This window comes from Podarcis erhardii (genome assembly GCF_964252035.2).
Source record: "Podarcis erhardii genome assembly, chromosome: 14".
In the NCBI taxonomy this organism is placed as follows: Eukaryota; Metazoa; Chordata; class Lepidosauria; order Squamata; family Lacertidae; genus Podarcis; species Podarcis erhardii.
In genome coordinates, this window is record NC_138503.1 from 28,682,430 (window position 1) to 28,709,377 (window position 26,948).

At 46.5% G+C, this 26,948-nt stretch overlaps 2 protein-coding genes across 7 annotated transcripts in view; one reads left to right on the top strand and one right to left on the bottom strand.

Annotated features, from left to right (window-relative positions):
• FRMD5 (FERM domain containing 5) overlaps positions 1 to 26,948 on the top strand; it is a 130,817-nt gene that overhangs the window by 94,617 nt on the left and 9,252 nt on the right. For 3 of the 5 annotated variants that reach the window (XM_081838995.1, XM_081838994.1, XM_081838996.1), the window contains exons 2-8: positions 9,586 to 9,690; positions 11,117 to 11,159; positions 12,715 to 12,793; positions 19,084 to 19,181; positions 19,726 to 19,849; positions 20,677 to 20,764; positions 24,237 to 24,325. In XM_081838995.1, the coding sequence (XP_081695121.1) occupies positions 9,586 to 9,690; positions 11,117 to 11,159; positions 12,715 to 12,793; positions 19,084 to 19,181; positions 19,726 to 19,849; positions 20,677 to 20,764; positions 24,237 to 24,325 (626 nt within the window). Of the gene's footprint in view, positions 1 to 9,585; positions 9,691 to 11,116; positions 11,160 to 12,714; positions 12,794 to 19,083; positions 19,182 to 19,725; positions 19,850 to 20,676; positions 20,765 to 24,236; positions 24,326 to 26,948 lie in introns of those variants that run through there. The other 2 variants (XM_081838997.1, XM_081838998.1) reach the window with 2 other exon arrangements.
• Positions 20,798 to 26,948, bottom strand: part of WDR76 (WD repeat domain 76) — a 29,447-nt gene continuing 23,296 nt past the window's right edge. Inside the window, exon 14 of one of the 2 annotated variants that reach the window (XM_081838966.1) lies at positions 20,798 to 21,381. In XM_081838966.1, coding sequence (XP_081695092.1) covers positions 21,342 to 21,381 — 40 coding nt within the window. In that variant the 3' untranslated portion in view covers positions 20,798 to 21,341. Of the gene's footprint in view, positions 21,382 to 22,400; positions 22,493 to 26,948 lie in introns of those variants that run through there. The other variant, XM_081838967.1, reaches the window with a different exon arrangement.

Sequence of the window (26,948 nt, forward strand, 5' to 3'; positions counted from 1 at the left end):
CTTAAGGAACCAAGAGGCACTTGAAGCTCATTTCTCTTAAGTAAGTTCTCTTCCTGCGGGCTTATATAAACATATGGAGAAAAAAGACCTCCCATAATGAGCCTTGAAGGGAGAGATTAAAATGTCAGTTAACAGGAAGGAGGATTAGAGAGGAAAAAGGAATTAGCCTCAAAATGTATTTGCCTCAAATATGTCAAGATCACCACTTAAAAATTGAGATTAAAGATTCAAGAAACTTTGCACCCTTCCCTCCCTTGACTTTCTGAGCAGATCTGAAAGCATAGCAAGAGTAGTGATGATGTAAGAAGCGCCCTGAAGCTGCTGGATGAGGCCGAAAGGAGCCCATCTAGTTCTGCTTCCTGTTCTCACAGTGGCAAACCAGATACTGCAATGGGAAGCCCACAAGCAACAGCAGCTCTTCAACAGCAGTTTTCCATCGTATGGTATTAAGAGGTAGACTGTCTCTGGGCATGGAGGTTCTGTTGTCATAGCGGACCTTAAGATGAGAAGCCCACATGCAGGACCTGAGGGCAATGCATCTGGAGGGTACCAGAATGGGAGAGGCTCCTGCAAACCACCCATGAATAACTCCACAGCCTTTGCTCTGTAACCCTCAAAAACAGCATCAACATAAGAAGCAGCTGTTGGATCAGGCCAGTGGTCTATCCTGTCCAGCATCCTGCTCTCAAAGTGGCCAACCAGATGCCTGTGGGAATTCCACAAGCAAGGTTTCAAGCACAAGAACCCTCTCCTTTCCTGTGGTTTCCAGCAACTGGTACCCAGCATTGCTGCCTCCAAAAACAGATTTGGTATCATAGAATTGTAGAGTCTCGTGCTCTAATAACTGAACTGTCTGCCCAATCCCAATCACGTTGCTTGTGGCTCTGAGGACTGGCAAGGCTGATTCTTTCAGCCTGGAAGGTGGTGTCGTCAGCTGGGCTCGCTTTGTCCTCACCTGCGCCTAGTCATGTCCTCTTCAAGTCACTTAACACACAGCGAAGTGCAAGGCAATGAATGAGCCAGGCTGCTGCTACTGCTGTGATGGAACAAACCAATTTGGCAAAATTGAGGGGGGAAAGAATGGTATTTGCATGGGCGGGGATCTTGCCAGTGGTTTAACCAACCATCACCTTTGCAGAATGGCTTGGTGACTAACAGAGCCTCCCAATTGCCTGGGCTGGATGGTGTCATTCGCTTGCAGCGGGCTGATTAGGAGATCTCATCCTCAACTGCCTGAAGCTGGCGGCATTATCAAAAGTAATTACATAAATACCACTGTGACACCAGCCAGAATCTCATTAATTTCTCTTTTATATCTAAAGAACAATTGAGTTGCAGTTAGGAATATTAATGCCATCCTCCTTGCCTGAAAACCTGTGCAGGGAAGATTGTACCCAGCATATCCTAAAAAGGGAAGCAAAAGAGAACTCCCCGCCCCCTTCAAGAAAGCACGTTTTCTGCTGCTCCAGAGGGTAGGATCCGAACCAAGGGATTCAAATGACAAGAAATAAGATGCTGAAAAGCATTGAGGTCCACCTCCAAGGGTCTTCTAGTGGTTCCCTCACTGCGATAAGCGAAGTTACAGGGAACCAGGCAGAGGGCCTTCTTGGCAGTACTGCCCTCGGAGTGGAACAGCCTCCCATCAGATGTTAAGGAGATAAAGAACTACAGAACTTTTAGAAGGCTGCCCTGTATCAGGAAGTTTTTAATGTTTGACATTTTACTATGTTTTTATCTGTACAGTGGTACCTCGGGTTAAGTACTTAATTTGTTCTGGAGGTCCATTCTTAACTTGAAACTGTTCTTAACCTGAAGCACCACTTTAGCTAATGGGGCCTCCTGCTGTCGCCACGCCGCCGGAGCATAATTTCTGTTCTCATCCTGAAGCAAAGTTCTTAACCTGAAGCACTATTTCTGGGTTAGTGGAGTATGTAACCTGAAGCGTATGTAACCTGAGGTACCACTGTATTGTAAGCCACCCAGAGTGACTGGGGAAACCCAGGCAGATGGGCAGGGTATAAATGTTGTTGTTGTGTTTTCCTGGGTAGACAGAGAAAGGGTTGTCTGAGTTCATGTATGTACCTCTGAGCTTTGCAAAGCCAATTGTAGAAAGGGAACAGTCACATCATTAATTGCTCTACCTGCCCATGCGCCACACTCCCACACCGCCGGACGTCTGCCCATGAGGGTATGTGGCTTTGGAGTTGAAACAGGTTCCCCATTCCTGCCCGAGGCCTTGCCAGCCTCCCAGTTGCAAGAAATATCCCCACTGTCGCAAGGATGGGCTTTTTGGAAACAAAGCAGTGTCTGAAGTGAGCTGCTCTTTCCAGATGATTATCTTAGAGCAGCTGCTTCCTTGGAGCTGGTTGTCAATAAAATGAAACCCACAGGGTCAAGCTCTCTCTGATCCATGCAGGCAATCTGTGCGCATTTGCACACACAGGCTGGTGTTCCTAGTGGAGATGTGTCTATTATCCAGTGTTCACTCAAGAGTGGCTCCTGCATTATTCCCCAAGGATGGGAGATCAGAAGCAGGCAGAGAGGTTTGCTTTTATTGTACCAACCCAAAATGATAAAAAATAATAATCTCAGGAATATGTAAAGGAAGCTGATTTGAAACGCAAATAGTAACAGTCTGTTTGCAAAGGGGAAGTTGCAAATGATTGAAAGCACCTGCATTTTGCACTGTTGTGGAGCATTTGCAAATGAAGGATTTTGGTAATGGTTGCAATGCTGAGAAATACCCAGTTTCAATAACCCTCTTGGTTTGCTCTGCTGCTGAGCCAGCTCCTGGTGCTCAGGTGCAACAGCAAAGGGTGCAAATGAATGGAGACCACCTCTTACCCCCAGTTGGTGCCCAGAGGCAGCATCAGTGCTCTGGAATGAGTTTGCCTGCTTGGTCCCTGCTGACAATTTATGGGAAACGTTGTGTCAGGGATTTCTGAAAGACTGGTGGTGCTTATTGAGTCGCTTTTGAACTGACATAGCAATGGGAAAGCAAACGCCTTCCTTTTTTCCAACCCCAGTTTCCAAATTGCAAAGGACTTAACACTCAAGTTAAGAGAGCAACCAAACAACTAAGACAGATGGAAATCTCATTTCTGTAAGATGAAAAACAACGATCCCAAAAACCTCCTAATCTGGATCTCTGGAAGGGACTTGCCTCCCTTTTCAAGTTGTTACTTTCATAAGAATGCAGAGAATTCCTTGGAGGACACATTCTTAATGATTAATTTAAAACCTGTTTAATTCAAGTTAGGGAGATCAAAGAGGAAACAATTTTATGCATATCAGTGTTTGCTTTTTGACACTGGAACCTCATTTCTCTGCAATTCAGCAGGATGCGGTTTGACTTGTTTTCTGTGATGTTTTCTCTGTTGAAATTGAAATGGAAAACATCTTGCAGGCATCAGGATGAACTCCGAGCATCTTCCCCCTGCAAATCCTTTTAAGAAACATTGAAGCAGGTTGGAGAAGAGAGTATGGGCTGTTGCCTGCTAGTGTCTGTTTCAAGTGGAAATCCTGCAGCCTCTGGTGCCTTCCAGGATTATTGGCAGCATTTGCTGTCACTACAGTAAAATACTATTTAAAGTTGCTGCAACAATATCAGAAGAATCCAGCTTTCAGGCTTTGCATGGCTGCCCAAGCAGAGAGAGAGAGAGAGAAAGAGAGAGAGAGTTCTCTATTGAATGAAGCATAAAGTTCTGCATTATAACTTTAGATTAAATTTTCAAGAAGGTGCAAACGTTTGCTTTTCCTCTGCTTCCTGGGATCTTGCTGTCTGCATGTGGAAATAATGAGAAACGTTACCATTTGTCATGGCAAGATAAAAAAACAATGTCCCAAGGTATCTTAGAGGATCCTGTCTACCCTCCTTGCTCAGGATGGAACTACAGCATCCTTGACAGATGTTGTCAAATCTCTGCTTAAATATCCCCAGTGGAGGAAACACCATCACCTCCTGAGCATGTCTGCTCCATTGCTAGATGACCCCTCTGGCCTCTGAGACTTTTTCTCACTGTCTCATAATACTATCTATTTCCTCCATACTGTTCATGATCTTATACATCTCTGCCATTCATGTGGAACCGGCTCTGTTACAGGTGCCACATGATACCCATTCTACATTTGTAATAAATCAATACTTTCATAGGGAAGTACTTAACACTTTGGAACTCCGTGCCTATTGACACCAGGCAAGTGCTTCTGCGGGACTCTTGTTGCCACCTGCTAAAAACATATTTCTTTATAGACATGCCTACCCAGATACGCAGAATGTGGATGTGTGTTTTAATCTGTTTTTAGTTTATCACCTATTTTTAATTCTTTTTGAATGCTTTAAATACCGGTAGTTGTTTTATTTTTTATTTTTGTATACTATTGTGAGGTTTGTTTGATTTTACAATCAGGCGGTGATGCCATTTCATTAATTAATTAATTAATTAATTAAAGGCATTGATTGCCCTCTCCTCCATGTATTTGTTCAATTCTCTTTTAAAGCCATATAGGTTGAGTGGGGTACAAATAACATTATTATTATCAGTGCTTTTCTTCTAGGGAAAAAAGGTGCCAGTACTGTGTACCCTTGAGTACCGCTCAAGACACTGATTATTATCATTATCACCACCACCACCATTATTATTAAACTTCTATAATGTCACCTCTTACATGCCTTTTCTTAAAAAATATATCCTAAAAGCTGCAGCTTTTCTTCATAGGGGAGTCATTCCACCCCCCTTGATCGTTTAAATTACTCTTAAAGCCTTTCCCATCTCTACAATATCCTGGGGCGACCAGAACTGTGCACCATATTCCAAATGCAGCCGCACCATACATTTGTGTAGCAGGATTAAGCAGCCCTTGCTAAGCTTCAGCATGTGCTTCGGAAGGCTGTCTTTGTGATCTCCGGCGGGATGCCTGCTTCATTGCCTCCGTGATAACACACAACCACATTGCACGTGGTGTAAGGTGCCGTTGTAAAAGAGTGTGGTGCCCATTAGGGGCTGCTCATCCGTGAAGGGGAGTAAGTGGAGGCAAGGTGGTGATTCACAGCTTAATCTTTGATTGATCCAACAACCCCAAGGTTCCACATCATGTGTCAAAAAAGAAAATGGGTGTCTTGTTCTAACAAAGCCTCTTGAACCAAACCATCAGACGGTTTTCAATGAAGGGATTGATGTACATAAACAGAGATGTCCATGTGTGTGAGGGGATGGGGGGGAGAGACTGCTTTAACAACAACACACAGTCCTCTGGTTCTAGCAATGCTGCAAGGAGTGAGACGGCAGCACAGATTTTTCCTTCTCCTACATATAGAAACCTCAGAAATGTGGTTCTGTTGAAAGAGGCGAGCCCTTGTAGCTCCCTTTTCCTGCAGAACTCTGCCTTCCTCTTCAAAGACGCTTCCAGGTCAGCTTACAAAGAATCATAGAACAGTTGAGTTGGCAGGGACCCTAGGGCCCAGGTGAGCTTTCTTGGGGAAAGGGTCCCACAATTGAGGCGATCGCAGATAAGCCCCCTTTGAAAACCCTGCAGCCACCTGAGCTGATTGGGGAACCAGCCATCTTTTAGGTACCCTTGTTCCAAGGCTTGATGGGTTTTCAAAGGCAAGGCTAGCCCTTTGATTCTAGGATATTGGTTCAGCTGGATCTTATTAGTGGCTCAAAGGAACGAGATGTATGAACTTTAAAAAGTCTCCTTTTCTTTCTCATAATTGCTTTTAAAGAACGAAAATTCTCGGGCCAGATCTCTTTCTCTGCAGCAAATGATCAGAGCAACAGTGGAGAGGCAGGTCCATGCATCAAAGGGACAGGGAACTTGGCACCTTCTGGTGTGGCCCTGCTGGCTGAGGCCTGGGGGGTATTGAGGCTATCTAGAGGGCTATTGATATCCCCCCGGCCCCCCCAGCTTTGCTGCGTTTGACTCCTGTCAGTGCTGCTGAGTGCTGGATAACAATCTTGTCTTTGAAGGCAAAGACTGGAGCAGTGAAGGAGAGCATTTGCCTGGGGCTGTGTGATGCCTGCGGGTGGGAAGCAGGGCAGAAGCCAAGTCCCTGATGATCAAATTCTTGCAGCCAAGGAGCAGCCTCCTCTCCTGTCCTCCTGAGGCAGCTGCAGCTTCCCTTTGATTTTGCTAAGGACATATTTTGCTGGTTTTTAGGGGACTACATTTTGGCCCTTTCACAGCTCCAAGAGTGCAGGTGCTGTGTGCATGTCTGTGTTTTGTTGAGCACATTTTGGCCCTGAGCATCGGCTAGAGGAAGCTAGCCTGGCCCAGAGGTCTAGCTTAGCCCTCAGCCGGGCTCCATACCACCCTCCATGCACCCTCCTGCTTCTCCTTGCAGTCGTGGTGGCCTTTGCGAAGCTTGGAGAGTTGTTTGCAAAAGGTCACCTCTCTCAGCGAGCAAAATGGGAACATAGCGGAATCAAGCTTGTCATTGCAGCGGCAGCTGGAATCCAGGCAGGGCTTGTTGACAATTCCAGATGCAGTGACATTTAGCGGCAGAGACCCCGGAAAAGCAGCTGTGGCCCAAGCCACGGGGGGCTCCAAAGTCACATGGCACAACTCACCATGGCTGGAGGCTGTTTGATCACTTACAGCCCAGTTGCTCAGTCCATGTGCAAGAAGGAGGGGAGGCATGGATGCCACCAAGCCAGCCAACACCTCCCCATCCCAGCGTGTGCTGTGTGAAAGGAGGAGGATTAGATCTCTATCAGGTCATCAGCCCCACATTCTGTCTTGGCACATTCTGTCACAGCAGCCAACCAGTGCCCTTCTGCTTTTATAAGCACTAAGAGAAGGCGGGGGGGGGGGCATGATCTTTGGAGATCCTGGACTTCATGAAGACAGCACATTCCTGCATGTGCGCAGAGGAATCATGGGGAGGATTCTGGCCTGAGGATCTTGCTAGATGCTGAACCCAAAGGAAGCTGGGCCAAGTGCATTAATCAATCAATTAGCACAATTAATCAGTCCACTGGCTGCAGACGCAAGCTGTATTTTCTGACTTCCCCTGGCCTCATCGAAAGGGCATTTGGCGCTCTCGCGACACAAAGCACTCAAAAGTATCCCAAACAGGTTTCCAAAGAGGATTTTGTTTGGACTTCGCTGCTGCAGAGAAACTGTGGTTGTCAAATGCACCTAACTCCCCTGGGTGTGCATAGGATGGCATTTTAACTTGGCTGTGAATCACTGGAATGATTTAATAGAACACCATAAATTGCTTGGAAAATACAGGATTTCCTGGATGGCAGGCGGGCACAGGATGGAGGGAGCCAACAAGCTGGCCTCAGGGCTGCAATTCTCCGTAAGAACTGGCCTAAGTTAGAAACTGAAGCAGACTAGAAAGGCCATTGGCCTGATCCATCGGAGCTCTTCTTATGTTTTTATGATGGGCCAAAGGCAGCATTTCTCTGCCTGTTTTTGCCTCTGGTATGTGGCCCCCAGAAGACTGCCTGGAAGGGAATGTGGCCCTCAGGTTGAAAAAGTTTTCTCTTCCTTCCCCTGTGCTAAATGGTTGGTTGTAGATTTGGGCTTCCTTTACCAGGGACCTGAGGTCATGAGTTCAAAAGGGAGGGGGGTGCTGCTGTCTATACACACACACACAGCTAAACAGGCAGCTCTGAATGTGTGTGAACTGTAAAGTCCCACACTTAGTATTGGTGGCCTCTTGACAAGGCTGCCTCTTCCCCGGCTGATCTTCCTCCTTTCATTTCTCCTTCCTTCCTTCTGGCAACAGTGAATATTCCTAACAGAGCTTGAAATTAAACTCAATCTTTATCTCGGTCTGCTGCACTCTCCGCCTTGCAGGGACGTCGTCGAGGGCGCCCTGAAGGGAGCCGGGAGGAACAGGAAGGAGCTGCTACCAGATTCCCCAACAGCAGCAGGGAGAGGCACCCACACTGGGGGCCCTGCAAGGGCCAGGGAGGGGGTTGGCAATGGGTTGCCCTCCTACCTTCCGTGGTTGCTCATAAAACTGGGATGTCTCTCATCTAGACAGAGTTGGTGGGAGGTTAATGATATTGTAGAGTTGGGAAAGGATCAGATAAGGGCAACCAAAATGATTAAGGGGTCGAGCGAATCCCCTATGAAGAAAGGTTGCAGCCTTTGGGACATTCTAGTTTAGTGAAAAGACACGTAAGAGTCAACAAGATAGAAGTTTATAAAATGGTGCATGGCATGGAGGGAGTGGACATCCAGTGAAGCTGAATGTTGGAAGATTCAGGATAGATAAAAGAAAGTCCTCCTTCATGTTGCTCATAGTTAAAACTATGGAACTCCTTCCCACAGGAGGTAGCGATGGCCACCAACTAGGATGGCTTTAAAAGAGGATTGCACAAATTCATGGAGGAGAGCACTATTGATAGCTTCGAGCCATGATAGTTATGTTCTACTCCAGCAGTTGGAGGCAGAACTGCCTCTGAATACTAGTTGGTGGAAACTGCAGGAAGGAAGAGTGTTTTGTGCTCAAATCCTGCTTGCGGGTTTCCCACAGGGCTCTCTGTTTGGCCACAGTGAGAACAGGACTAGATGGGTCATTGGTCAGAAATTATGGGGGCTGTAGTCCAACAATATCTGGAGAGCACCACAATAGCTCCCTGTTGTCTAAAAGGTATAGACAGTGCCAACTAAATCTGTTCAATGGCCGGCCTGCTTAACAGGGATTGAGTGCTTGGCATTGCAGAGAAGACGAGGAGTGATGTGGTCTCTGCCGGAAGGAGAGCTCTGCATCCGGTGGGCAAGAGGCGGGTGGAGGAGAGATGCCAAACATGGCAGCGGACAGTAGAGGGGAAAGCAGTAAGTGGGTATTGTAGAATTAAGGAGATGGAAGAGGTCATTTATCCACCCAGTGGGTCTTCTGGGAAGGATGAGGATTTTGCAGAGCCTGGAGGTTGGATATATTGGCATTGCTGTCAAATGCTCCGCCATCAGCAGTGCATTTATCCCTTTCTTTACCTGCTGGAAAACAGTAAACCTGACATTTGTAGTTTAAGCACTGATCTCCCTCGATTCTATAGATTTGTGTAATTAGTTGTCTATTGCCAATTCCAGATCTGTTCAGAAGATCGTTCCGCCTATGTGCAAGAGGTTGCTTCAGCACAAGGTGGGATTTACCAGGAGAGGTGTCTCTGGCCAAACAATGGTCTGATATGGCTGGTTTAGCCCAGGGAAGCAGTGAAGGTGCCTCAACCTGGCTTTAGCAAAAGCTGTTGGAGGTCCAGGGTCCCTTTCATAAGCCCAGGTGCCCTGGGGTGGGACTCATGCTTTCGTGTCCCCTTATCCACATATCTTGGCGATTCCACATGTCATAGGAAGCTGCCTTATGCTGAGTCAGACCTTTGGTCCACCTAGCTCTGCATCATCTACACTGACTGCCAGTGGCTCTCCAGGGTTTCAGACAGGATTCTTTCCCTGTCCTACCTGGAGATGCTGAGGATTAAACCTGGGACCATCTGTATGCAAGGCAGATGCTCTGTCACTGAGCCCTTCCTGGTTCATGAGGAGTCTGTGTTCAGGCCATTTGGTAACAGTCACGGTGGTGGCTATTGTTCCTGCTCTGATCAGGGTCCTTCCTTTGTTTTGCAGAGAGATGCAAAAGGGCAGTACCTCTTCGACCTCCTTTGCCATCACCTGAACCTGCTGGAGAAGGACTACTTTGGGATCCGCTACGTGGACCCCGACAAGCAACGGGTGAGTCCTGTGGAAAAGGCCCCAGCAGGCCCAACTTGGTCAGGCTTCAAAGCTTGGAGTGGGAGTTAGCAAGGCCTGGTGCTGCAGTGAAAGCAGAACAAATAAATTATGCAGAAGCAAAAGCACTCTATGCAAATTGGCTGGCTTTGCAAAATTTATTCAGGGTGCAAAATCTGACCTCCTTGCTCTGCAGCATGGGGCTTCTTGGTTGCCTGCCATTCAACTGTGAGCCAGCCCTTCACTCCAGAGAGAGAATGCAAAATGTGGATACAGCCCCAACTCCTGCTTCCTGACTGTGGGGGGTTGGGGGTTGGGGTTGGTTGAGGCTGGCTTTGGTTTTTCCAGTTCTGTTTTCCCCTCTGCAGGGATCCTTCCCATTGCTTGACTTAGTTGTCAGGGTTTATATTATTAATTACATTTATATCTCACCTTTTTTTCCAAGTCACCCAACTTGTTATTTTTAAATGAAAAGCAGCCCTGGGATTGCTGCACATTTGATCAGAGAGGATGCATACTGTACCCCCCCCCTCCCCACTGGACAATTTCCTACTTAAAATCCCCTAAGCTGCTTTCGCAGCAGTGGGGAAAAAGATAATCGCATCTTTGCTTTCATGGGTGGAAAAATAGTTGAAGGGATCTCATTTTGAACAGGAAAAAATGGCCCATGTGGAAAAGGTTTGTGTGCTTATTTATTTAAAGTGTTTTACTTAGCTCTGCATTCAAAAAGGCTCCCAATAGCAAATCAGTAAGAAATGAGACAGACCCTGCCTTCAGGCTTTCAATCTAAAAGATGTGATATGAAAGGAAAATGGGATGAGGAGGGAAGAGGAAAAACCAATAAACTTAATCACTGATTTTTAAAAGTCTCATAGTGGTTCCAGTTGGGATGGACACAGTTCAGGGAGGGAAGGAAGGAGCCAAAAGGAGCTGGTCTCTAAGCAGAACTGACACAGTGGCCCTGTATCCCTTCTCTCCCTCTATGGCAGCCTGATGAAAGAACTGCCGATAGTGACAGCTGAGGGAGAGGAAGAGCCGGACACAGCTGGTCTCTCAGCAAAGCCAGTGGAGTGGTCCTGCTTCCTTTCTTCTGTTGCAGCCTGATGGAATGGTTGCTGCTACTGTAGGTAGTAGCTGGGGAGCCAAAGGCTGCTGATCTTCCAAGAGATCCAGTGAGGTGGCCATGCAAAGCTGTGCATCTTTCCCCCTTGGCCGTTCCTCCAATCCAAGTTGCAGGCTGCCTCCTTAAAACAGCAGAACGACCAACCAAAACACCCCAGTAAGACTGCCCCTGAAACTCGCCCTGGTCCATCTAAGTCAGGACCCTTTGTAATCCAGTTTGCTTGTGTGCATGAGGCCCACCTCACAGGTTTCGTAGCTTGTGCTTTCCTTCCCCTCCTTTTGAAAACTGATTTCTTCTTCATTTCAGCACTGGTTGGAATTCACAAAGTCTGTTGTGAAGCAAATGCGATGTAAGTATTGCCTCCTTAAGAGAGCCGAGACAGTGAAACAGTCCCTGATGTGATGGAGGGAGCAGCTCTCGATTCTGCCAAGGGGATTGGGGTGGCATGTCTTTTTGTTGCAAAGTGTTTTTGAGGTTTTATTACAATCAAGTTGTATTTACATTTTGTTGAATTACTAAAATAAAATAGGAGCAAAAAGCTTCTGCACTGGTCTGGACAGTGCTTTATGAAGTGACTCCCCTACAAAGCAAGCTTGCAGCATTTGGAACTTTTTAGTTCAGAGAAAAGGCAAATGATAGGTAACATGGTAGAAGTTTATAGTTAGGCATGGTATGGAGAAAACGGATAGAGAAAGGTTTTACTCCCTCTCATAAGATTAGAACTCGTGGACATCCAATGAAGCTGAATGTAGGAAGATTTGGGGCAGATAAAAGAAATAACTTCTTCATGAAGCACATAAAAGGTAGTATGTCTTTATGCAGCACACAGTTAATGTATGCAACTCCCTCCCTCAGGAGGCAGTGATGGCCACCAAGTTGGATGGCTCTAAAAGAGGATTAGACCAATTCCTGGAGGAGAGGGCTTTGGATGGCTACTAGCCACAATGCCTATGCTGTGTCTCCAGAGTTGGAGGCAGTAACGTTTCTGAATACCAGTTGCTGAAAACCACAGGAGGGGAGAGGGCTCTTGTGCTTGGATCCTGCTTGCAGATTTCCCATGATGGGCATCTGTTTGGCCACTGTGAGAACAGGATGCTGGACTAGATGAGCCATTGGCCTAGATCCACCTTTGGGACTCTCCTTGTGCATGAATGTCCTCATGGGACATCAAACATTCCTGGTGTTTTCTAAGCACCTTTGGACTCTAGGAGCTACCACACTTGCTTCTAAGGAACTAGTTGATTCCACTTCTCACACCATGCATTATTCGACTTGACTTTTTCCTGTATTGATGTTTTTTTAAACCCACAAACTCCAAACAAACCTGTCTCTTCCTAATAACATCACTTTGCTGCACAGAAGGCTCATTCTTTCTTCTGCACATGTGGCCATGAATTGTATGTGCATTTGTGTCTGTGTTCAAGGGCAAGTTCCTCATCATAAGCTTCACCTCTAGTTTCAGCCATTCAGTTTCCTCATTAGACATCTTTTTGGGTGTCCAGTTCCCAATCTAGGTTTGTCCAAGAGCGGCTTGCAAATATCAGCGAAAAGAAACCCTAAGCCCTCTAGCTTACAGTTGAAAAGTTATGGTGCAAAAGGAAAGCGGATTGATGGGGAGGAGGAAATAAGTGCTCTTTCTTAGTACAGAGTTGTTGCAATGACCTGCTAGAGTGGTCATTACAAAGATGAGCTTGCACCAGGAGGAAGAGCGTATTTGCTCACTGGAATTTGAGTGTAGTGTTTGGGAAGACGGAGTTAGGGGGACTGCTGAGCTGTGCCTTGTCCCTGGATCTTGCCTGGAGAGATAGGCTTCTAGGCTTCTAACAGGCCATGGGTGGTGGTGGAGGAGGCTGTTGTTGATTCTCCAGCTGATATGCTAATCATGATGCCGTTCTCTCCTGCAGCACAGCCTCCGTTCACCATGTGCTTCCGGGTGAAGTTCTACCCTACCGACCCTGCGGCCCTGAAAGAGGAAATCACCAGGTAAGGCAAAGGGGGGGTGCCTCCTGTCAGAACTTGCGTTCAGCCGAGCTACTCCTCCGGTCAAGCCCTCCGGTGGTGATTAACGACCTGAGCCTTTGATGAGGCTCAAGGCACGTTCCCTCATTACGCAGAGTATCCAAGCATCAGCGAAGGATGAGAAATATGAGCTACATTGCTAAGAGCTTTATTTCTAACTACGCAGACAGAAAAGAAATATACATCCTGTCTCTGTGAAAGCAGAGAGGCAACTGGAACAAAAGAACAGGAAACCAGTAATGTCAACATCCGTCTCCCGTGAGACTTCCAACAGTCTGGAATCTCTGGAATGTAAACGGAGTCTTGTGACTCCATGCACTGCCCAGTGGCACAAAACAGAAAGCCAACACCTCCCACATCGTTAGGTCTGGCCACAAAAGGAGCTGGTTGTGATGTGGGGCTGTGGAGGATCCTTGGGCATTTTGCAAAGGGGTAGCTTTGCCTCACCACTCAAAAGACATAGAAAGTGTCTGCATATTGAGACATTGTGGAGACATTAGAATCTGCCCTATACCCAGTCAGAACTTGGGTCCATCTAACTTAGTACTGTCGACCCTAGAAGCCCCTAGGGTTTTAGGCAGAGGACCTTCCCAGTCCTGCCTAAAGGGGCTCCTTCTACAAACAAAGCAGGTGCTGTGCTGCTGAGCAACCAACTCTCCCATCCAAGGCACCTTTATTTACTGCTTTTTGGTTCACCAAAAGCAGAGTCCCAGATTTTCCTGATGTTGCCATTTTGTAGAAAAAGAGCTTTGCGGAGCCTTGGAAGCAGATGATCCACTTAACCGTTTTCCTGAACGCAAAAAAATGTTATTTGACAGTCAGGACACTGTGATTTCTTTGCAGACTCCCATTGTGCCAAGTCAGCTTCTCTGATTGTAAGAGAGCGATTTGGCTTCTTCTCAAACAGAGAAATTGTGTGTGGTGATGAGCTCTTGCTCATTTGTATAGCAGGAAACAAAGTCATGTCTGGGGTTGTAAAGCTGCACTCTGTTTCATAAAGTGGAAGCCAGGTTTTCTTCTCTGCTCCTCTTATATCTCAGGTATTTTTAAAATCTAGAAGACTATTCTGAATTTTCCAAAAATGTAGGGCATAATGTTGTTTTTGATCAATCTTCACCAACACTTGCTCTCATTTTTTTAAAAAAAAACCTGAATGCCACTTAATATTAATTTGCAAGATGTAACTGTTTCTGGGGGCCCAGATGTCCTTCTTAAAAGATGACAGAAGAATGTTAAGAAGAATAGTCATGGTTTTGCTTGAAGGAGGGAAGCAAGATGCTCATGAATCAATAATGGCCACCTGTTCTCTATCTCACTCTCCCCTCCCCGATTTCACAGTGTTCTACTAGGCTGGGACGGCTTCACCTGGCCTCCGCTGACTCTTCCTCCAAAAAAAGCCTCTTGCAAGATTTAAACTCTCTAAGGTCTTAGTCCAGAATTAGAATGCCATACTTTGGAACAGGGAGTGATTTATTTTGGCAGTGCAAAATGTCCAGCACTGAATGCCTCAGGGTGAGGCTTTGGCCAGCTGCCCTGGCTCCCAAATTTGTGGTCCTCCCAACAGGGATGGGCGGATTCTGTCCTTTCCAGTTTTTCTCAGTTTCTCATTTTTTTCTAGTATTGCCGCATCAGTTTTTGATATATATTTTTAAAGGGTCAATCCGGATTAAAGCGGTGGCAGAGGGAATCACGGGCCTGCGTTTTTATGCATGTAGATGCTGCAAAAAACAACAACAGACCTTACATGAATGAGGAGCCCCCATCTCTCAGTAAACATTTGCCTGGAAGCTCCCCGAGAGTCCCCTGAGGCTGTCTAGTGGGATATGAGCAAGCTCAATCCTCATTTTATTCAGCCTTTCTGTAGGGCTGGAGGGGGTGCTTGGAGTCTCACCAGAGAACTGCTATTGAATTGCTGCTCCTTTGTTTTCATTGATGACTGCACATACCGCTCACTGAGCACGTGCAAGGTTCTGTAAGTCATATAGATGGAAAGTTCGTGGAAGTTTCTGGAAAGAAGGTCTTTTACCTGTGTGCACTGAGAAGGTGGCTTTCTGCAGATGCTCGTCATCATGATCAGAGGTTGGCTTTGCTTCCTCTCCCCCCCCCCCCCCGCCAAGAATCAGAGCAGCAGGCAAAAGCCTATTTTGTTCTGAAGTGGGGCTTGGTTAGGGCAGCTTGCAGCCAGTGCAAATGTAGAAAACATGGATTTTGGCCATTTCAGGTGGTCCGTAAATGCATTATCAGATGGAAGGATGAGGGGACCTGGGGAATCTTGAACAGCAAAGTTGATGAGCTTAGCTTTTTCCTCCCCAAAACAGCTGCCAGGAAGATCTGAGCTATTGACAGTATGTCGGTGTCCACCTCTGGCTTGGGTCGGTTAATTTGGGGATCTAATTAGGGTTGAAATTTGCTCACTACTAGTGACACAGGGGCACAGGGAGTAAAGCATAACAAGTTAACTCCACAGACTCAAGGTTATAACTGAAGCAAATCAATGTGGTTATTGTTGTACAATGCTCCAATTAAAAGAGTTTATTTCCTTTCCCAACTGAAGATTTGGTTTCCTAGCCCCCACAGCCCATAATTCATTTCTAATCTCTGTTATTTTGTAGTTTACTGGGCACTTTGGGATAATGTCCTGCTTTACCCAAACAGCTGGGAGGGAGCAGGTAAATAAGAGATGAGGCAGGAGCAAGGGAAGGAGGAAGGAAGGAAAGAAAGAAAGAAAGAAAGAAAATGATGCTCTGTACAACTTTCATCATGATCAGGAACTGGACCAGGAGAAGATTAGTTTACCTAGGTGAGCCCAAGTGGGATGCAGGCTGTGGATTACCAAAACATATCTGGGGGAGCTCAGTGTGGTACACATGGTTTTGTCCTTCCCCATTTAATCTTCACAGCAAGCCTGTGAAGTAGGTTAGGCTGAGAGAGAGTGACTGGCCCAAGGCCACCCAGTGAGCTTCATGACCAAGTCGGGATTTGAACTCTGGTCTCTCAAATTCTAGTCTGACATTCTAACTACTGCACCACTCTGGCTGTCAGTATTTTACTGATGCTATGATGTTCCCTTCAATAGTAGCATCATCCAAGATGCCACACAACTGTTACCTAGTCAGCAAAAAAAAAAAGAGAAAAAAAGGTGAGCAACCTGGACAAAGTAGTGCAGAGTTTTGTTTTTTCATTCTTCTCACCCATTTTAGTCCACCATGGCTGCTCATCTGTTACAATTGATGGTTCTTCAAGCCTAACCGAGTGCAGAATAACAGGGTACAATCTGGGTGGTAGCAGCTCAGTTTGGGTGCTTATTTGGAAAAAGTGCACAACCCCCTTCTCCTTGGAATCTGCCAGGGTGGATCCCAGGCTTCCAAGTCACCCTCACAGCTGCCCTGTTTGATTTGCAGATTTTATGGTAAATGCTTCTTTCAGCAACTGCTGCATTGTGCATCCATTAGGCCTGAATTTGAATGTGGAATGGCCAGTAGGAGGTATGGCTGGCATTATGTCCATGGTTGGTATGCTAATCAGGACTGCTGAGAGGTCAGTGCCTTGACAGTCATCAAAGATAATAAGGCAAATTGAAATCAACATCCAGAAATATATTTGGGGAGGCAATGGAAACCCAACCACTTCAGGTCATCAAAACAAATCCTTGCAATCCCAGAATTTGCAGAGGAAGAGGCTGAGTTGCTGCAGGTGGGGGCTGGAGCCAGTTGCTGCCCTCCCAGATAATCTGGCTTTACATATTTTCTGGCTGCCTGGCCCCCTCTCTTGGCATATCTCCCTCGTGCAGGTGAAGAATTAGATTACTTTCTCTGTCCCTGCAACCCAGCATTTTCTGCTTTTCATAGCCAGGAGATTTTAAATGGGGGCAAACCTAATTTTAGCTGGCATGTCTGTAAGCTAATTCATGTCGTCTCTCAAATCTTCTGGGTTGGAAAGTCAGAGAATGTAACAGATGAGAAAGTAGGAATCAAAATGGTTAACTGCCTGGCCGCTGGTGAGTCAGTTCATTTCAGCTGAAAAATATGTCATTTCTTAATATCTCCAGTGAAAGTAAATCCAAGAGTTTCTTAATTTGGGTTTATTGAAGAAAGATGATCATTTCTGCTTGCTAAAGACACAGGCAAACTCTTTATTTTCTGGAACACTTCAAATCAAAAGGGAAAATGGCACAACTGAGCATTGATTTCACTAGGGCAAAGCAAGGACCAGGGCAAAGTAAAACTTCTCATTTTAATAAGCAAATGGAATTAAAGTGATTAGTGCTTCTGAAAAGGTTGGACAGCAATCAGGTGCTCAGAGTAGGAACGGCTCTTTGGGGAAATGGATTTGAACACTCTAGGGGCCCCCTTTGCTCCTGCCTTGACTAGTATGGCTCAATATTCCATTGCAAAAGTGCAGGAATAGAACAGTGTGCATCCAACTGTGCACAGACCTGTCCTGCCTCCCAGTTGTTGAAGAACAGGAACCCAAAGAAAGATTCTTTCCAAAGGCAGGGTGGTCCAACACGCAGCCCCCCCCCCCCCGAGGCTAATCTTGTGGCTTTCCAGCTGCCCACCCTCTACCTCTTCCAGGGCAACAGAGCCAGGCTGGAGCAGACAGCAGTGTGTGTGTGTGTGTGTGTGTGTGTGTGTGTGTGTGCGCGCGCGCGCGCTGCCGCGGCTGCTGTTCCTCCTCCTCCAACAACTCCTCCTTCTCCTCCGCTGTTGCAGGAGCTCTGTGCAGCCACCAGGCTGTGCTCTCGAGCCCACTCAGAGTGTGGCTGCATCACCAGACTGACAGGGTTCTGGAGCACTGGAGCTTCCCAGGATGCAGGCAGTACACAGAAGAAGCGTGGTGTGTGTGTGTGTGTGTGTGTGTGTGTGTGTGTGTGTGTGTTTCAGTATGGAATACTTCGCTTTCTTTCTTGCAATACAGAGAGGTCTGAGCTTTGGGGTGCACCGATTGGTGGGGGAGAGAAAGGAATTTTGGTGCCAAGAAGCATGGGGTAGGTCTGTGAACAAGCATTTTCAAACATGAACTTCATAAAGTCCAAAACTCTAAACAACTTAGCAAGACAATTCACTCAAGATTTGCCTGTGGATGTCAACAATGAACCTCAAGGCAGACATTGATCAACATATGAAGAATTCTCTAGTTCGGGCATCCCACTGATGTCTGCATTGTTAACAAAAATGCATGCATCTGTTTGCGTATTAAATCTGTTTAATAAATAAGTGTTTTAAATCTATTAGTTTTTGTATCTAATTAAATCTATTGTTCTATTTAAATACAGTGGTGCCCCGCAAGACGAACGCCTCGCAAGACGGAAAACCCGCTAGACGAAAGGGTTTTCCGTTTTGGAGGTGCTTCGCAAAACAAATTTCCCTATGGGCTTGCTTCGCAAGACGAAAATGTCTTGCGAGTTCCTGCGGGGTTTTTTCCCTCCCCTCCCCCTTTTCCTAAGCCCTAAGCCGCTTATCAGCTGATCTGCTAAAAGCCGCTAAACTGCTAATAGCGCTAATCCGCTAAGCTGTCAATGGGCTTGCTTCGCAAGACGAAAAAACCGCTATACGAAGAGCCTCACGGAACGGATTAATTTCGTCTTGTGAGGCACCACTGTATATATGTTTAATTAAATACATTGTGTATTTTTTTAAAAAAAACTATATTGCAAACACTTTAATTTACGATACGGAAATTTAATTCAGTATGTAGCTGCCGGGTTCTCTGTCAAAGTGCTCTTGCAGTCCATTTGGTCTGGGAGGTTGGACTGCCCTGCTTTAATGCTTAGATTGGTGCAATCTATATGCAAATTGCTGAGGCACAGTGGGCAATACAGAGTTTTGTACAGATGCATAAAGGCAGGTGATCTAACTACCCAAATTTCTCCCATGGCCACCAACTTTGGATGGCTTTAAAAGATCAGATGAATTCATGGAAGGGGGTATGGGTGTCATTGGCTTCAACCCACAATAGCTATGCTCTGCCTCCATGGTTGGAGACAGCGATGCTTCCGATTATAAGCTGCTGGAAACTGCAGGAGGGGAGAGGGCTGTTGCACCCAAGTCCTCATTGCGGTCTTCCCTTTGGGGGCATCTGGCTGGCCACTGTGAGAACCTTCCTTCTGTTCTTTCTTTCTGCAAGTGGAACAAATGGGAGAGGCCTTGCGATGAAGCCCTGCTCCTTGTAAGAACTGCGTAGCGGAAGCTACTCTAGGTTGGGTCTAATGAGAGGCGTCACTGACTCCCTGTTTGCTGTGGTTCTCTTGTCAGGTATCTCGTCTTCTTGCAGATCAAAAGAGATCTCTATCACGGCCGCCTCCTGTGCAAGACATCAGACGCTGCTCTGTTAGCTGCCTACATCCTTCAAGGTAATGCCTTTTGGCAAGGTACATTTGCTTTCCATGATAAGTACTGATGGCATAATTTCATCTACAAGGGCACCGCGCATAGGAATACCATATGGCTGCTGTCGTGGGCTCCTACTTCTGGGCTGCTCTGCCATCCAGGGCAGGGATTGGTGGAATCCTATACGTCCCATATTGATGGCTACTAGCCATGATGGATGTTATGTTCCGCCTGCACAGCTGGAAGCAGCAATGCTTCTGAATACCAATTTCTGGAAGCCGCAGGGGGGGGAGAGTACTCTTGTGGTCGAATCCACAGGCATTTGACTGGCCGCTGTGAGAACAGGATGCTGGATTAGATGGGTCAATGGCCTGATCCAGCCAGGCTCTTCTTGAGAGCACCAGCTTGGGGAAGGCTGTGGCATTTAGTGCTCTTTGACCTGACTTGCTCCATATACTGAAAGGGAACAGAGCAGCCCTTGCCTGGGCCTGTGGCTGATTCCTCTCTCTCTCTCTCTCTCTCTCTCTCTCTCTCTCTCTCCCTCTCTCTCTCTCTCCTGCCCTTCAGCGGAGATTGGCGACTATGACCCTGGAAAGCACCCTGAGGGCTACAGCTCCAAGTTCCAGTTCTTTCCCAAGCATTCAGAAAAGCTGGAAAGGAAGATTGCAGAGATCCACAAGATTGAGCTCAGGTGACCTTCCAGCTCTGTGCTTAATCCGGATCCTTACTTGGAGGCAGGGGGTGGGTACGCAATCCACTCTGCAGTGAAAACTCATGCAGACACAAATCTTCCCTGAGATGGGACATGCCTGGGGGTGAGGGTATTAGGCCGGGGGGGGGGTGAGTAGTAGCCATCCACCTAGGCTGCTCCTTCTGAGCTGTCCCTGCTCCGCTAGCCATCCCAGTCGGAAATTATTCATTTATTTATTAGGCTTATTAGTTGCCATGTGCTGATGAAGTAAAAGTCATCAAACAACCCCAACATAATAAATCCAGCTGTTAATAACTAGAACAGGAAGACCTAAGTAAAGTTTTATAAAAGAAAATTAGGCCAGTTTGCAGAAGCATTTGCAGCAGCCCAGAGGGTCTTAGATGCAGTTGGCCTAGCAGGGCTCACTCTCCTAGCTGGGATTCCTCAGCTGACCCTTTGGGTCCTTTCCAACTCTACAATTCAAAGATTCTTCCAATGCACTGTGGATGGGCACCCCCACACTGGCAAAAGGGAAAGGCCACAGGCAGACGACAGAGGTCAGGCAGAGGCAGCGACCCAGATGGGTACCCTGGGACTTCCTAAGGTTTGCACCTTCTTCTTTAACAGCTGTGGGACAGACAGAAATTCAACAGGTCTCATATGGCTAAGACGTGAACTTTTCCTTTTCTCCTCATTTCATTTCAACGATTTGTATACTACTTCATTTTGTATACTACTGTCTCTTTACCTATGAATGTAAACAGGGCATGTTTTGATTCAAGTTGATTGCCCCCATTTCTCTCTCTCTCCCCTCCCCTCTCTTCCAGTGGTCAGACACCAGCTACTTCAGAGCTAAACTTTTTAAGGAAAGCTCAGACCCTGGAGACGTACGGAGTTGACCCACATCCGTGTAAGGTACAAAGCAGCAACCTCCCCGACACTCGGCGGTGCCTTAGGGAGATCTCTTGTGGGTTTTCAGTCACTTCTACACGGAGCTGTTTTCTAGAAGTTAACTGGCCTTGCAGGTCAGTAACGGAGGAAGTAGCTGCTTCAAACACATACCAGTTGGCCATGCAACCAGAGAGTAAAACAAACCACAATTTGGTGGCTGTATCCATCTTCCTTTGAAGGAAGTCCTCTAGGCCCAGTATGAATGGAGACCAGCCCATGGACAGTTTGGAGACCATAGGAAGCTGCCTTAAGTAGATCCAGACCCTTCCTCCATCCCACTCAGTACCATCTATAGCAATTGACAGTAGCTCTCCAGGGTTTTAGACAGGGGTCTTTCATTCTCTTCTACCTTACCTGGAGATGCTGTCGGGAACTGGACCTGGGATGTCCCACATACAAAGCAGATGCCCTTTCCCTCTAGCTTCGACTTGCAATGAGATGGTTTTGTGAAACTTCTATGCTTTGTGGTTGTTGCTTTTGGTCTTTGATCAGGCATTCACGGCAGCCGGCAATGAAGTCTAATGTTACAATATCCCACAATTCAAGCATTCCAAAATTCAGCAAAACAAGTTGCAATCGACCTGAGGATAGAATATTAACAATGGCACAAAGACAGTCATAATTTGCATGGCTCTTCACTTTCCCCTAACCGGTGTCATGCCTCCCTTTCCTGTTCATACTGCTGCCCTCCTAGGGAGTGATCTTCATCTGCAGAAGAAACTACCAGTTCATTTAATTAGGCTGAGCAGGGCAAAGGACTAATTTATCCCCAGGGGGCCCTGGCAGGCCTCTCTGTGGAAGGTGGCTGTGATTCAGATGGGAGGGTGGATGTGATGAACGCAAAGTGGGCGCTGCAGGTTCTGCCACAATGGGGGAGGAGGGCAGGGATACCAAGAGCAGGTTGTGGGGTCCCCCCCAGCAAGGGCAGACAGGCTAAAAATATTTACATAGAGTGTGAAATAAAAGTGTGATCTCATTTTTTATGTTAATAATTATGGTAATAGTCGTGTCTGTTGAAAATATTAAGATCTTAATGACTATTATCAATAATAGAAGCACCCAGACCATCGTTGCTGAACTAACCAGACACTTTGAACGTTAAACTTGTACATGCAACGCAACGCAATGAGCACCACACAACAACTTTGTTGTATTTGCACTTAGGAAAACATATGAATGTGACTGGGTTTAATAAGTTGAGGCTACGCTGTCGTACTGTCAAAGTGCAAATGTTCGTAGAGAGTCAGAAATACTCAGGTCACAACAGAAGTTTATAAAGGCACTATTTAGAATTGTGCATGCATTGAACACAAAATATGTGTTTTGGTAAGAATTGCACAAAACATATGCAAGATAGTTGGGGCCCCTTCCGGACTGCTGGGTCCCAGTAATTTGTACCAGTTTCTCCCCATACACACTCCCCTTGTCAGCCCTGGAGGAGGGGTCTGTGCTTGGTAGGCTGTGTGCTCCAATGCAGCAAGCCCAGAAGATCACCACCAACTCCCCCCAACTTGCTCCTTAGCATGCTGGAAGCTGTGCACTGGTCTGATTCTAGCATAATGCCCCCCCCCCCCCGCAAAACACACACTATTTATGTGTCCGTGAAGGAATTCCCTTGCAAAAGACAGATGAGTCAACTTCAAGGGATCTAAATTTTCCATTCATTTTCATTTCTGTATTGGCCACAGGTCACTAGAAAGATGAGAAAATGAAGTACATTAAATGATTATTAATGGAACCATCTCTTTGCAGAGTGTTGCAATAGGCAAGAGATAGGACAAGCAGTCACTACCATGCTCATAGGAAGATTTTGTGCTGTGAAATTCAGTAAAAGCTGCAGAAGCTGCTGGTTTAAAGAGGTACTTCTAGGCACCTGTTTGCTAAGAAAAAAGTTAATGTTTTGAAGGTCTGGCCCATCTTCCTCACTTTGATAGCAAATGGTGCTAGAAATTTAGCTCTAATTCATAAATAAATTCAGCATTTGAAAAGGTAACGCATAAGAGCCTCAGTTTCTCCCATGGCAGGAAGATAATCAGGTGTCTTATAAAATAATTGGGTGCATCCTACCTCCAAAACAACTGCTAGGGTCAGATTACACTTTAGCCAACTAACAAGCCTGACAATACAAATTCTCGCATCACAGGTTTTTCCCCCAAAGGTTTCTTTCTAGCCAGTCTTTTGATCTCACAACTCCTGAGGGTTCCTGGCCCTGGTCTGGAGCCAGAGGTGAGTGGGTGGACCAAGTCTGAGGCTTTCTGTGCCAACATGTGAAGAGCTGGACCAGGCTCCTCATCCTGATACTGGGACCAAGGAGGCTGGTTGTCAGGAGTAAAGAGCCTGCAGAACCTTTGTGGGCGCCTTCCTCTCAGCCTGAGGAATTGGGTGCCTCCCACACTACCCTACCATGCCTGCTCAGTCATGCAGAGAATGTGGCTAATGAGAGGCCACAGAGAAGTGCCCACCTCCAGGCCAGGGGGTTTGTCCTTTAACAATCTCCATCCTTCAAGCAAGTGGGTGAGCTGGAGGGAAAGCCTCAGGGAGCCCCCAGTTCTTCTGACAAAGGCTGAGGTTGCTCCCAATAATGTCTCCATCCAGGGCCAGTCCTATCGTGAGGCAAAGGGAGGCAGCTGCTTTGGGTGGCAAACGCTGCAGGGATTTGTGCCATGTGGCACTCTGGTGTCCTGTTGCCAACAATGAAGAAAAGGTCAACTGCCTGAGTGGTTGGCTTTCCTGCTTGGGATTGAGGAAGGTGCCATTTTGTCCTTGCCTCAGGTGGCAAAATCTCTTGGGCTGGCCCTGTGTGAATTCTCCAGCCTGCCTTAAGAGTTGTGCCTCATGGCTAGAGAGACATCAGAACAAAAAGGGGCTTGCAAGACACAGAATCATGAAATTGCAGAGTTGAAAGGAACCCTGAGGGTCACCCATGCTTCAATGCAGGAAACACAGATAAAGAATTCCTGACAGATGGCCATCCAACCTCTGTATGAAAACCTCCCGTGAGGTTCTAACTATTAAAAACAGAGCAGTTAACTTGTCTCCAGGGTGGTCAAGAGGTTATTAGACTTTGGGGCAGGATCCTTGGCTGGCTGGGCTGGAGGGAACAAAGAATATGACCTGCTATGCAGTAAATGATGTGAAGAAATGATGGGCAAAGTCATTTTTGAAACCAGGAACATGATCCAAGGCATTGAGGGTCTTCTGAAAGGGCAGGTGAGGAACTTGCCACTCTTCCCTGTGTTCAAGGGGAGAGACAAGGGATCTGCTTTCGTCCCTGATTCATTTCTCTGCTGCTGAAAAAGGAGATTTTCACAGCACATACCTCTTGTCAGCTCTTTCCTACACAACAGCTTTTTGTGCCAGTAGATGCGAGTGGAGGTTGCCCTGCAAGCCTTACTGGCTCTGCGCTGTGTGACGAGAAGTTATTGCTCTCTTGCAGGATGTGTCTGGAAATGCTGCTTTTTTGGCCTTCACCCCGTTTGGGTTTGTTGTCCTGCAAGGAAACAAGCGAGTCCACTTCATCAAATGGTGAGTTCTGCTCTGGAAACCCCAGTTCTATCATTCCTTTTTGGGTGGCATTGGAAGCTTTCTCTGATATCGCCCTATTGCCCCTTATTTACCCCCTTTGGTGCAGAACAGAGACCCGCTGACCAAGACAGGATCTGACCTTCTAGTTGGCTTGGCATCCCACTTTTGCTCTGCTCTGCCCCTTTTGTTCAGAGGCTGGAAGGCCTTCACAGCCAACTGATGTGTTTTGACAGGGTGTTGCTTCTAAGGTGGGGGTGAGAGCTTCAGGTTTTGCGTCTTCCTTGCTTCCTCTTCTAGTCAGATTTAGCATCCATTCATTCTCCTGGAACCCACAACTAAATTCTTCAGCTTCTACACATGATGTGGGTAGGACTTTCTGAGCTGGAACTCACACACACACACACACACACACACACACACACACAGTTTGTCTAATTCTTGTCCCAGACATTTCACTTAGTGGAGAGTGCAACTGGTGACTTTAAAAATGGTGAATCAGGGCCAGAACTGCAGTCCCCAGAACATGTGTGGGAGGAGAGGCATGCTTCTGCTTTTGCTCTACATGGACAACCCAGCTTCCACTGGGCACAAATACTTAGCAACCCAGCATGCAGCTGTTTCCTGCTAAACAATGCAATAGGTGCAGAGGGTAGGGAGCTGACTTAGCTGGGAGTTGTGGGGGATGATACCTGAAATGCAAGGAAATAATTTCAGATATACCGGATTGGACCGAATATAAGCTGCACCTGCAAATAAGCCGCACCTTTAAAATTAAGGGGGGGGGGAGAGAGAGAGACAATATCCAAATATAAGCCACTCCCTTAAAATTCCACAGGCACTCACACCCACAAATGGCAAATGTTCCGTTTTACTGTATGTCTGTTTTGGCAGCGATATCATAAAAGCCAATTTTTGTAAGCTCGCGAATTTAAGCCACACTTTAACTTTTCATGGTCAGAATTTGGGGGGAAAGTGTAGCTTATATTCGGGCCAATACGGTAGCAGGTTTTGGTCCCACCTGCTTCTACTGGACACAGTGTTCCTGATGGCCTCTCTCAAGTCATGATTATATTGGAAGACACTTGCCATGAATCTACCTGTTCCCTTGACCTTCTTGGGGATCATGTGGTTAAAAGCAAATGGGCAGTCAGCCGGATATGAGACAATGTAGCAAGTCAGCCTTTTTATTGTGACAGCGGGGATGTAAAGGGTACTATTAATTTTACATGTAGCGTACAAGTATTTTGTTCTGAAAAATCTGGGGAATTTTCAGAAGTGCAGCTTTGAATTTGTGAAACTTCTCTCAGTCTAGTGTTGAGTGGTCACCTGTGCAGTTACACCTATCTCTGGGTTCCTCACCTGCCCTGTGTCATTCTCTAGGAACATCCCAAAGCTCTTTCCAGGGAGTTGGGGCACCAGGACTTTTTGATATGTGCACTTCTATCAAGGGGACAGGATTAGCACCTTCCCACCCATTTCCTTGCAAGGCATCCACTCTAAAGTCAGAGGACCTGTAGTAGGGAAGGAAGTTGGGCTGTGAGTGCACAGGTGACCACATTAAGTATTTCAGTGACAGGTAAATAACCAGCTCTGTGCAGTTTCACACCTAGGCAACTGGCAATCTGATGTACCTGGAAGAGAATCCTGGTGTCCTCGTGCAATGAGGTTGTGGAGGGCTGTCTGCAACCCTGGAAGCTGTGTTTGGCCTTGAGCTACACACTGTCGCTCCAGACTTTATTATGGCTAGTGAAAATGGCTGCTAGGCATTTTGTTCCAGGAAAAGCTTTAGGCAAGCCATTAGCATGCCGCACTTGGGACGTATGCCCAATCTGTGTCCTATTAGCACCACATTATTGCTCTCAGAGCTAGCAGCAACAACACTTCATTTTTGGAAGAGAAAAGCCAAAATCTTGTCATTCTGCAAAACCCAAGCCTACTTGTTCTTTTTGCCTTAGGATTCCCCACCCTCCACCAGTTATCCTTCCCAGAATTTATCCCCTTGCTTAAAGATTGTGGGCATTGCATTTTAGCTGCTGGAGGGAATGTGCTTTGGCAGTCAGTGGACACAACCCAAGGAGCTGTGTCCCTTGCTTATTGAAAGCATATTATGTTTCTCTAAGAGAGTTCCTGGTAATTAGGGACCTGGTCGATGGGTACTAAGGCTCAGAGTTGCCCAGGTTTTTTGTTATCTCTGAAATTACCAGTGGCTATTTCCAAATAAGTCATTTACTCACCAGGGTCAAATTTCTCTCCTTACAAAGGACCAAGACACCCTGAAAACTGTCCTTGCCCCAAAGGTAGATAGCTAGGCAGGGCAATACATAGAAGGAGCAGCATTCCTGGGAGCAATTCAATAATGCGCAATACTGTTCGTTTCCTCGAGATCTTTCCTTTGTGATTATTTCTGTAGTTTTTTAAATATGCAAAATGCTTCATCTGGAATTCCCAAGACAGATTGTTCGCCTGTTAGCTCTGATGTCTTTATGAACCAGTTTTCACCTGGGCCTCCAATCCTACTGTTGCCATGCAAAAAAATGGCCATGCAGTGATGCAAGATTCTTGTTCCTGCCCTCCTCCTCCTCCGATGAGATAGTTTTTCATCTACCTACCTAGTAAGAAAGCA